Here is a 12,345-nt window from a genome sequence, read left to right as displayed (position 1 = left end):
AGGTGTCTTGAGGGTAGATTTGAACTCAGACCCTCCTGACTACAGGACCAGTGCTCTATCCCCCTAGCTGTCCTGAAGTTAGCTAAATGGAAGCAGCTAAAAGGCACAGTGGATGGAGCACTGGTCCTGAAGTCAGGAGAATCTGAGTTCAAATCCAGTCTCAGATACTTAAGAGCTTTGTGTCTTTGGAAAAGTCATTTAACCTTAATTGCCTCAGAAAAAGTCAAAATTCTATATCCAAAACCTCAAAGAAAAATATGAGTTGGGCTCAGGCCACTGAAGAGCTCAAAAATAATTTTAAAATCAGAAAGACAATGAAAGGAAAAATTGGGAAGAGAAATTAGATTGATGCAAGAGAAAAGAGTCAACAGTTTGGTAAAGGAGGCACAAAAAATACTGAATAGTCACCGTCCTTGTTAGTATAGTGGTGAGTATCTCCACCTGTCACACAGGAGACTGGGTTGACTCCCCAACAGGGAGGCGAAAGTGAACTTTTAGGGTGGCTAGTTGGCACAGTGCATATAGCACCGGCCCTGGAATCAGTAGTACTTGAGTTCAAATCCAGAATCAGACACTTAATAATTACCTAGCTGTGTGGCCTTGGGCAAGTCACTTAACCCCATTTGCCTAGCAAAAACCTAAAAAAAAAAATACCGAAGAAAATGATACCTTAAAAAAACAAACAAACAAAAATTCAATCAGAATTCCTTGAAAAGCAGAATTGGTCAAATATGCCAAAATATACACAAAAATTCACTGAAGAAAAAAGTCCTTAAAAAGTACAACTGGTCAAATGGAAAAAGAGATTCAAAAGCTCATTGAAGAAAATAGTTTCATAAAAATTAGAATTGAGCAAGTAGACACTAATGACTTTATAAGACATCAACAAACAATCAAACAAAATCAAAAGAATGAAAAAGAAGAAGAAAATGTGAACTATTTGATTGGAAAAACAATTGACATGGAAAAAAGATCCAGATAATTTTAGGATTATTGATCTATGTGAAAGTCATGAACAAAAAAGAGCTTAGACATCATCTATATTATCATTTTGATAAGAAATTATCATCTTGATAAGAAATTATCAAGGAAAATTGCCCTGATATTCAATAACCTCCTGAAAAAGATCTCAAAATGAAAACTCCCAAGAATATTATGGCCAAATTCCAGGCCTCCCCGATCAAGGAAAAAATACTGCAAGCAGCCAAAAAGAAGCAAATCAAGTATTGTGGAACCACAATTAGGATAACACAAGATTTTGCAGCTTCTATATTAAAGGATTGGAGAGCTTTGAATATGATATTTCAGCGGACAAAAGAACTAGAATTATAACCAAGAATCATCTAACCACCAAAACTGAGCTTAATTCTTCAGGGGGGAAAAAATAGACATTCATTGAAAGGGAGGACTTTCAAGCACTCATGCTGAAAAGATTTTAGCTAAATAGAAAATTTGAGTTTCAAATTCAAGAAGCAAATGAAACGTAAAAAAGGTAAACAGGAAAAAAAAAGAAATTATAAAAGATTAAATAGGGTTAAAATGTTTATATTCCTGCAAGGGAAAATGACACTTAAAATTCCTAAAAGCTTTTTTCATAATTATGGTAATTAGAAGAAATATAAATAGACAGAAAGCAGAAATGTGAGTTGAAGTGTGAAGTGTAATGTAAGATTATCTTAAAAAATGAAATTAATGATTGAGAAAGAAGAATGAGGGGGCAGCTAGGTGGCACAGTGGATAGAGCACCGGCCCTGGAGTCAGGAGTACTTGAGTTCAAATCCAACCTCAGACACTTAATAATTGCCTAGCTATGTGGCCTTGGGCAAGCCACTTAACCCCATTGCCTTGCAAAAAAAAAAAAACAACTAAAAGAAAAAATAGAAAGAAGAATGCTGGGAAAAGGGGAAAGGTAGAAGTAGAATGGGATAAATTATCTGACATTAAAGAGGCCTGAAAGAGATTTTACCATATAGAGGATAATAGGAAAGCACATGAAGGGAGCACATGAACCTTATTCTCAATGGAAGTGGCTCAAAGAGAGAATAATATCACACTCACTTGGGGGTAAAAATATTACTTAGCATAAAAGAAAGTAGGAAGGGAAGAGGTTAAAAGAAAGTAGGAGGGGAGATGATAAAACAGAGGGAAGTTTGGGGGAGGTAATTTCAAAAGCAAAACACTTTTGAAAATGGACAGAGTATAGCGAGAGAAAGAGTAGGATAAACAAGGGGAAAATAGGATCAAGGGAACATTTTTCTCTGATTTTCTGATAAAGACTTCATTTCTTAAGCATAGAAAAATGGAGTCAAATTTATAGAAATAAGAGCCATCCCTCAATTGATAAATGGCCAAAGGCTACTAACAAGCAGTTTTCAGTCAAAGTAATCAAAGCTATCTATAGTCATATATAAAAAAAGAGAGAAATGCAAATTTAAACAACTCTGAGTTACTACTTCACACTTATCAGATTGGCTAATAAGACAGAAGAGGAAAATGAAAAATGTTAGAGGGGATGTAAGACAATTAAAACACTAATGTACTGTTAGTGAAGCTGTATATTGATTCAACACTTTTGGAGAGCAATTTGGTACTATGCCCAAAGGGTTATACTTATTTTTTTAGGTTTTTTTCCCAAGGCAAATGGGGTTAAGTGACTTGCCCAAGGCCACACAGCTAGGTAATTATTAAGTGTCTGAGGCTGGATTTGAACTCAGGTACTACTGACTCCAGGGCCTGTGCTTTATCCACTGCGCCACCTAGCTGCCCCAGGGCTATACTTTTTGACCAAGTAATACTACTTCTAGGTCTATATCCCAAAGAGATAAAAAAACAAAAAGGAAAAGGACATATGTGTAAAATATACATACATATATATATATATATATATATATATACAATACACACACACACACACAGTTGTGGCAAAGAATTGGAGATTGAGGGGATGCCCATCAATTGGGGAATAGCTGAACAAGTTGTTATATATATATATATATATATATATATATATATATATATATATATATATATATATATGATTATGATAGAATAGTATTATGTTTTTAGAAATGATGAGCAGGATGCTCTCAGAAAAACATGGGAAGACTTATATCAACTGATGAAAAGTGAAATGAACCAGGAGAACATTATACCCAGAAATAGAAAGAATGTATAATGATCTACCATGAGTAACTTAGTTATTCTCAGCAATACAGTGATCTAAAACAATTCTGTAGGGCTTATGATTAAAGGTATTATCCATCTCAAGAGAAAGAACTGATAAAACCTGAATGCAGATCAAAGATACTTTTTCTTTACTTTCCTATTTTTCTTGAGACTTATTGTCTTTTTTCTTTCACAGAATAATGTGCTATGCATGACTAAACATGTAATTGGGGAAAATAAAATATTAAATAAGATATTTTTAAAAGAGTAAGTATCTATGCCCAAAGAGCAATCAAACTGAATACCCCTTGTTGCAGCAATACTGCTACACTAGGTCTGTATCCTAAAGAGATCATAAAAAAGTTAAAAAGACCCACATGCACAAAAATATTTATAGCAGCTCTTTTCATGGTGGCAAAGAATTGGAAATTGAGGGGAAGCCTATCAACTGGAGAATAGCTAAACAAACTGTGGTACATGAATGTGATGGAGTACTACTCTGTAAGAAACCATAAATAGATAGACTTCAGAAAAACCTGGAAAGACTTGTGTGAACTGATGCAACATTGTGTGGTGATCAATTATGATGGACTTGCTTCTTTTCAGCATTACAATGATCAAAGACAAATCTAAAGGACTTGAACTGAAAAATGCCATCCATAGCCAGAGAAGGAACAATGCAGTCTGAATGTAGGCCAAAGTATACTATTTTTAATTTTTTAAATTTATTTTCCTCCTTTTGTTCTCAATCTTTTTCCACAAAATGACTAATATGGAAATGTGCTTAACACACTTGTACATGTATTTCTTATATCAGATTACTTGCTGTCAAAGGAGGGGGGGAGGGAAAGGAAGGAGGGAGAAAAAAACCTTTCAGAAAAATGAATGTTGAAAATTCTCTTTGCATGTAGCTGGAAAAATAAATAAATAGATTGAAGAAAAACAAAAGCATAAGTATCTTAAAAGTGGGAATAAAAATCATTACTGAAATTCTGACATTACTAGAATCACCAAGGTAAGTAACTTTGGATATTTACAATTTTCTGTCAAACCAGGTGATACAAGGTCACCAGGAAGCTGAATCAAGGGAGGCACAGTTTGAGTTTTGTCCCACTTCCACTCAATCAAGTCCTGGCTTTGTCCCCTTTAAGGAGAAGTTGGAGCAGGGACTCTAACCTAGAGCTCACACCTCCAATCCGGCCCTCTCCTCCCACCAACTGCTCATCCAACCTTTGATTAAAGATTTCCATTAAAAAGATAATGAGTAACCCATACCACACTATACTACCTAAAGCAGTACATTCTATTTTTTAATAACCCTAATTGATTTTAGATAAAAAGGTCTAAATTTAGCCCAAATTTACACAAGAAATTAGGGGAAAAGTCAACCTTCCCTTGGTACTTCCCTCAGCCTACGTTTTTCTCAATGACTCTCCTTAGACTCTCCCTTCTGTTCCTTTCTCCAATTCTGAGACAGCTTCTCTCTTTTATACAAATTGCTTTGAATATGACCCAGTTTTTTTAACCTAACAGATTTAATTAATTTTAGGAAGTATACAGGCCCTGTTCATACTCTGTCCCCTAACTTCCCTTGTTGAAGCCTATCCACATATGCTAGAATATTATCTGCTGTTTTATGACCCAAATATTACCAGAAAAATAAATTCTGCCTCAATAACAAAGTATTACGTAGAGATAGATATGCTTAAGGTTAGACAGAGAACCCACCTTCTGTCTAGGTATCTGGAATGTTCCTAGTTGTCCTAGATAAAGATAGAGAACAAAGAAATAGTAGTGTCGTGAGAACCTAGAGAGAAGACATCATCAAGGAGGAGAAGGGTAATCAACAGTATTAAAAATTGTTGAAATATCAAAAAAAAAGAATTGAGAGAATGCCATTGTTTTTGGCAATTAAAAGATCATTGGTAAATTGAAGAGAGCAATTTTGTTTAAAATTTGAGGTCTGAAAGCCAGATTATATAGAATTAAGGGAGTAAGAGGAAAGAAAGTGGACACACCTATGAGAGAAATGGGATGATAGCTTTGGGTAGATCAATTGAATTTGGGGGGGAAGATAAGGAAGACATGGACATGTCCTTACCTAGTTGGTTCATTGGAGCCAAATGGGGTAATTTTGACTACATCTTTTCACTTATATAAAGCTTAAATTTGTCTATAAACCTCTACCCATTACTTCTTGGTTCTGGAACCAAGTAGAAAAAAATCTGTGCCTTCTTCTTTGATGAGGAGTTGACATTTATAGATAGTTTTAAGGTTTGTAAAATGTTTTATATATATAAGCAGGTAGCACTCATGTTTCCCCCAAATTTCCTCCTTTCCAAGCTAAATAAATATCCCTAAGTTCTTTCAATTGAATATATTGTAAGGAGACATGGGGTGATGACAGAGTGAGTGTTAATGAGTGGCATTCTCTGTTGAACTTGTAAGATGTTGTCCCTTTGAGGCATCTGATGGGTACTTCATCATTTGTTGGGAGGACAAGAGATAACTTTTAAGTGGGTTTCAGGGATTGGAGATGTCCTTAGTATAAGTGACTAGGATATTTGAAATGACTTTTGTTGGAGGAATTTTGGTAGCCTATGAAAAAGACAAACTGTTCTTGTCCTTTATCAATTAATCCTTTTCCACCTTTTTCCTATTCAGAGGAAAAATCAATAGATTGAATCCATGTTCTAGAGTGGTGGTAGTGGTGGTGGGGAAGTCAATACACAAAATATTCTAACTATTTCTCTATCTGTGATGATGACTGAAGCTATAGGCAGAAGTCAAGTCAGTTAGATTTGTTTCCCTAGAGATTTCTCACTTCTCTCTCCTAAGAATGGACATTCTCAGTTCAAGAGATGGCAATAGCTGGAAGAACTTTCAAAAATACAAGACTGAGGGGTGGTTAGGTGGTGCAGTGGATAGAGCACTGGCCCTGGAATCAGAAGTACCTGAGTTCAAATCTGACCTCAGACACTTAATAATTACCTAGCTGTGAGGCCTTGGGCAAGCCATTTAACTCCATTTGCCTTGCAAAAAATTCTAAAAAAAAAAATACAAGACTGGAGAAGACCTATGCTTGCTCAAGGGCCAACAAGAAATAGCATTCTATGGGAATGAATCAACTCACATTTCAGTACCCTTGCTAATTGCCAAAATTCTACCATGAAAATATTTGCAGTAGATATATAATATCTAATGCAGAGGATGGAAAATAAGATGAATCAAGGACACCCTAAGACCTCCACATTAAAGCAATATGAGCTCTGATTGTCAGTGACTAAAATACAAAAGTGGGAATAATTGAGACTGGTGAGAAATATATTAGAAAACTTAGAATAAAGAATAAGAGAGGTTTAATAATTATAGATTATCTAGAAGGTTCATACATTTTATCATGAATACTTTCTTAGAGAAAGCTTGGGTGGGCACCTTGCATGGTGAATGCTGAATAACTTCACATAAAAACAAAAGTGATCATATTTTTAGAGAGGAAATCACTCATTATTGCTATAGGTCACTTTGTTAAATCAACTTGTTAGAGCAAAAATCATTGTTCGTACAAAGCTAAAAGAAAGAATAAAAATTGAGATAAAAGATATGGGGTACAATGGAAATAAGTGAGTTCTGAAATATTCACAGTGCTTGATACATAGTAGGCCCTTAATGCTTGTTAATAGATAATCAACCAAATTATTGTTATTAAAAACAGGATATGGTGGGGGCAGCTAGGTGGCGTAGTGGATAAAACACCGGCCTTGGAGTCAGGAGTACCTGGGTTCAAATCCGGTCTCAGACACTTAATAATTACTTAGCTGTGTGGCCTTGGGCAAGCCACTTAACCCCATTTGCCTTACAAAAAAAAAAAAACCCTAAAAAAAATGGGATATGGATGGAAGAATGATTATAGACACAGACTCCTATAATTTCATAAATATATTTAACAGATATAAATCAAATGCCATAAAAAAGAGATTATAAAAAAAGAGTACAGAACATTGTAGTCAGCAAACACTCGACTGACTTGCCAAGAAGAGAGAAAGGTCAGCCAAGGGCAAGGCTGAATGAGACTATAAAGTTTTTTGTAAAATTTTACTGAGAAGGATGAGAGAAGATTATGAACAGTCTCGTCTCATAAAACTAAGAGAAGCAACAGCAGGTAAAACCAGTTTAAAGAAAACTTGGCTAGAGACTCAATGAAGTCATCATTCCGGAAGCAATGAAGAATGAAAATGGAAGGATGATGACATACAAATGAAAGATGTGGTGATACTATGGTATATGGACAGAGTTGTCAGAGGACCTGGATTCAAATACTGCCTCTGACATTACCTGTGTGACAACTAGTGTCTGACTGAGGTTGGATTTGAACTCAGGTCTTCCTGTCTTCAGGGTTGGTGCTCTAGGCATTATGATATCACCTAGTTGCATTCCTAGTGTCTTCATCTGTAAAATGAGGTGGTTGGACTAGTCTCTGGGGTCCCTTCCAGCTATAATCTTTGGGAGAGGAGAAGATCTGCAAAAATTTTTGCAACAAACTTTTACCACCAAGACCAGGCAGAAGCATCAGTTTCAGATGTCCTCATAAAATTTTTTTTTTAAAAGGCACAAATGAGAACAAAAATGTAAAAAGTATCAGGAAAAGACCAACTATAGAGAGGAGAAATCCATGATGAGGAAACTGAGAGAAGCTGTGCATAGAGAGCTGAGCTTGGAGTCAGGAAAATGGAAGTTTAAATGTTGGCCAAGGGCTGCTTAACATCTGCCTCAGTTTCCTCAACTGTAAAATGCAAATAGCATATGCCTTTTAGAGTTGCTGTGGACATCAAATAAGAAATACCAGTACAGTGCCTAACACATTTTTTAAAATTAATTTTTCCCCTTCCTATCAGAAGGAAGGGAAAATACTAAAGGTATGGGGAAATATTTGATTTTATTATTACAAAAAAAAATTAGTGAGAAAACATCAAATGTAAATCTCTATCTTACATTCTCATCTATGTTAAATTTTTATGAGACTCATCCTCACATATGTGGAGAACATTCTCAATGAGGGGACTGTTCAGGAACAGGCAGGCTTTCACCCATAGCAATTCATAGTACATTTTTACCATTACACAATTGGCTAAGAGATGTAGCATGAACAAGGTCTTACTGTCCTTTTTGTCTGCTGAATATAAAACATTTGATTCAGTAGAGCAAAGCACTGTCTTGAAACCTTTCTTCCAAAAAGAAATCTCTTTTTCAAACATCAAAATTATTCAGGATTCTTTAAAAGAATCTTTAAAAGAGAATTGGCTTGCCTTGTTCCATGGCCAAAGAATAAGATAGGAAAGCAAAGATATCTCCCAAAGGGGGTTTTCTTGCCACTGACCTAGAGAAGATTCAGCACAGAGTTCAAGGAGTAGAGGGTTCCTCATAAATGAAATATGACAGATGTTCCTATGTGGCATTGGTAAGAGCAGGTTGCATCAAGCCCTAGAACACTGAGTTTTGGTTACTCAGAATTACCATCTATACAGGAAAAACCAAGTGGATATAGGATGCATATTGTCTGAATTATTAGTGTAGGATATGATGTGTAGGATATGAACCTTGCTAATTATTTTTTTTAGATTTTTTATAAGGCAAACAGGGTTAAGTGGCTTGCCCAAGGCCACATAGCTAGGTAGTTATTAAGTGTCTGAGGCCGGATTTGAACTCAGACACTCCTGACTCCAGGGCCCATGCTTTATCCCCCACGCCACCTAGCCGCCCCTTGAACCTTGCTAATTATTACATATTAGACAGATAGTACAACTAGAAATTGAGTTGGACCCAGAATTTAACAGGAAGTAAGTAGGCTGGATTGGTATAAAGAAATTCCAAAGCTCCTTAAATGATCCAAACTTCTTTTAGGAATAAAGGTCCATCTTTTTGATACCAGTAATTTTCCATTGTTATTTTTCTATGAGTCATGGAAGACTACAGTTGCTAAAGAATTATAAATAGGAAGCCAGGGAGTTGGAGATTTAGGATGGAGAGCATTCTACTCAGGTGATTGTAAGAGTCTAGATATGAGATGATGCATTGGATCTGTACTGGGCTAGTTGAGAAAAGGGGACACACAAAGAGATATCACAAAAGTAAGATTGACAGGCTTTCACATGATAGGATATGGGAGATGAGAGAGTAAAGAACCCAGGATAACCCCTGGATTATAGGCCTGGGAGGTAGTAATAAAGAAATTTTACAAAGGATAAGGGTTTAGAGGAAGGATAATGATTTCCCTTTTGGATATTCTAAGTTTAAAATTTCTAAAGGACATTCAGCTTGACATGTCCAATAGGCAGTTGGAGATGCAAGACTAGAGTTCAGCAGAGAGGTTAGGATTGGATATATAGATCTAGTGAGAATCATTAATATAGAAATCTATGGGAGCTTAAAGAGACCAGCATGGAGACCTGTGAGACATGAGCACAATATGGATAAAGATCCAGCAAAGAGGAAGGAATCAGATAGGAGGAAAATCAGGAGAGGAGAAAGTCTAGAGAGAAAAGAATAGTAGGAGAATATGGTGATTAACAGTAACAAAGGCTATAGAGAGATCAAGAAGAATGAGGACTAGGGGGTGGTTAGGTGGTGCAGTGGATAAAGCATGGGCCCTGGAGTCAGGAGTGTCTGAGTTCAAATCCAACCTCAGACACTTAATAATTACCTAGTTGTGTGGCCTTGGGCAAGCTGCTTAACCCCATTGCCTTGCAAAGCAACCTAAAAAAAAAAACAGGAAGAAGAATGAGGGCTGAGAAAAGGCCATTGGATTTGCTACAGAAGCCAAACTGTAGAGAGTTAGGAAGAGAGCAAGAAGAGAGGAAATGGAGCTCCTATGTAGCCCCTGGACTCAGATGGCTCTGGAGAAAGTAAAACTGATGAATTTGCAAAAGACATCCCTCCCTGCCCCACCCCAATCAAATTCCCTTGCATGTTATTGCATCGCCTCCCTGATGTCTTCTGCTAGAATGAGGGATGAACAAGAATTAACTGATTTGATCTGCAAGACATACAAATAAGAATTGGAGTATAGGATGACATCAAGATGCACAATCTGAAAATAAAATGGGTTGTCATTATTTAATAAATTTTTAGGAGGGATAACTGTTGGATAGTCCCAGTGTTCTACTGGAATTCTCATGTCAAGAAATAACCAGAAATCCCCCAGCATATGTGGTTTATGGACAAGAATATGGGCAAGAAAGACACAGGATGCAATGACACCTCACAAACCTCTTTTGGGGGAGGGCAGCTGAGCCCCGGCCCCACTCCTGGCCAGGACCGTGTGAAGGAAGCTCAGACACCGGCCTTCCTCCACCACTTTGGCAGTGTCCCTGTTGCAGATAACTTTTTATTCACTGAATATTATGTTTTTTCATGGACCAAAATTTTTTTTTGTACTGTCCCCTTAAAGATGTCACCCAGTTTTAATAAAAGCATCTTCTGAAGAAAAAAAAAAGAATGACACAGGATGGACGGCCTTGATGAGTTGCAGTGGAGCGGATGTCCGTGTCATTAAGATCACAGACACATTTGAATAAATTTTAGATGTGCGTGTTAGGATCCAATTCTGCCATCCCACACCCTGGACCGAGACAATGTGAGCTCAGAGACTTGCGGACCCTATCATGATTGCCCTCTTTTGTATCTCTAGGTCCTACCCCAGGGTAAATTTAATGTTACTTGCCATTCCCTCAAGGAGCCTAGTAGGGTCAGAATTTCTGTGAAGTCTTTACATTCCCTTTACATTCCACGTCCTAAGTCCTCCCACCCAGAGATTTTTTATCTTGTAAAGGAATCAATTTTAGGCTGGATCACAGTTTCTAATGACCTTCCCTTGGGCTTCATGTCAGGAAGGGCGCCTTGCTATCTCACACTACCCTTCCCTGCCCTTTCCAAAGGGCTCCCTGGGTTGGGACTGTGCTCTGCCCTAATGGGACTGTAAGCTCAATTCAAAGGTTTTCTTTCTCAGCTCGTGAGGAAATGAGTCTTCCAGCCTATGGCTGCCCTTCCCAAACAAGGCACCTGTCCAAGGTAAGGGTCTTGGAAGACCATGCTTAGCCCTCATGGGTGAGCTTAATCGACCATGCGCATTTATTGTGGAATAGACAGAGAACACGTGCTTTACAAAAGGTTTGGGTCAATTCATGTTAGATCAGTCCAAAACGCATTGATCAAGTGCTTGCTGTGTACCAGGCGCTGGAGAATGAAGGCGAAGTTAGCAAGTTCCTGCCCTCGAGGAGTTGCCAGTCAACGGGGAAGGCCTCAGGGTGTACATCCGTAAGTAAAGGTCAAAGGTACACAGGAAGCCGGGAGGCAGGGTCAAGCCCGGCCGCGGACGGTCCCGGGCCGGCTTCCGTAGGTAGGGTAATGAGGGGGGAGGGGAACGCGGCTCCCGCAGACACGCCCCCAGCCTCGTGGCCCGGAAGACTCGAAAACTACGAGGCGCGCCGCTTCTCTCATTTATTTAAAAAGCGTTAGGGCGGAGGTGAGCCAAAGGAGGGCTCGGTTAGGCGGCGCGCCTGGCCAACCTCTTCCCGCACTACTCGTGCGGGATGGTCACGACCTTCCCCTACGGGTCGGCAGAGGGGCCTTTCGGCTAAGAGCGAAGTCGCGAGGGCGTACGGTCACGTGCTCCTAACAGGAAAAAAAAACTTCGACAGTCCCGTTGAAGCGAAGGGGAAAGAGAAAGGGGGCGTGGCTCCCGAAGTTCGCCCTTCCCATTGGTCGCGAGCGTCTCCTCTTTTACTGGCTCCCTCGCGCGTCGCCGAGCGGGGCCGGAAGCGCCGACCGGAAGAGTGCGTGCCCATCGGGCAGGCCCGGAAGCGGTGGGGCGGGGCGGTCCTTCCGCGCGCGCGCGCGCCCCGGAGCTCGGGTTTCCTCTCCCCAGTCCCGCCTTCCGTCGGCGTCGGCGTCGACAGTGGCGGCGCGGTGCACTGTGGGATAGGGAGCGATCGCCGTGCGAGGCAGCAAGATGGACGCGGGATTCTTCCGCGTAAGTCGGAGGTGCCGGGGACTGGGCCGAGCCGGGCCGGGCCGGGAGGGGAAGGTCGGCGGAGCTTGGCCGGGATGGCCCCGGGCCGGGGCCCAGAGCGCGGGCGAGGCGAGGCGAGGCGGCGGGGGCCGGGCGGAGCGGAGGCGGGCCTG

The 12,345-nt window shown here is 39.5% G+C and overlaps 1 protein-coding gene across 7 annotated transcripts in view; it reads left to right on the top strand.

Moving 5' to 3' along the window:
* Window positions 1–12,040: 12,040 nt before the first annotated feature.
* Window positions 12,041–12,345, top strand: part of SRRM1 (serine and arginine repetitive matrix 1) — a 35,166-nt gene continuing 34,861 nt past the window's right edge. For 4 of the 7 annotated variants that reach the window (XM_074218103.1, XM_074218102.1, XM_074218104.1 and 1 more), the window contains exon 1: window positions 12,041–12,193. In XM_074218103.1, coding sequence (XP_074074204.1) covers window positions 12,173–12,193 — 21 coding nt within the window. In that variant the 5' untranslated portion in view covers window positions 12,041–12,172. The remainder of the gene's footprint in view (window positions 12,194–12,345) is intronic. The other 3 variants (XM_074218101.1, XM_074218106.1, XM_074218105.1) reach the window with 1 other exon arrangement.

Source organism: Macrotis lagotis, chromosome 1 (genome assembly GCF_037893015.1).
Source record: "Macrotis lagotis isolate mMagLag1 chromosome 1, bilby.v1.9.chrom.fasta, whole genome shotgun sequence".
Lineage (NCBI taxonomy): Eukaryota > Metazoa > Chordata > Mammalia > Peramelemorphia > Peramelidae > Macrotis > Macrotis lagotis.
The sequence above is the reverse complement of the archived record's forward strand: the minus strand, read 5'-3'. Positions and strand labels throughout refer to the sequence as shown.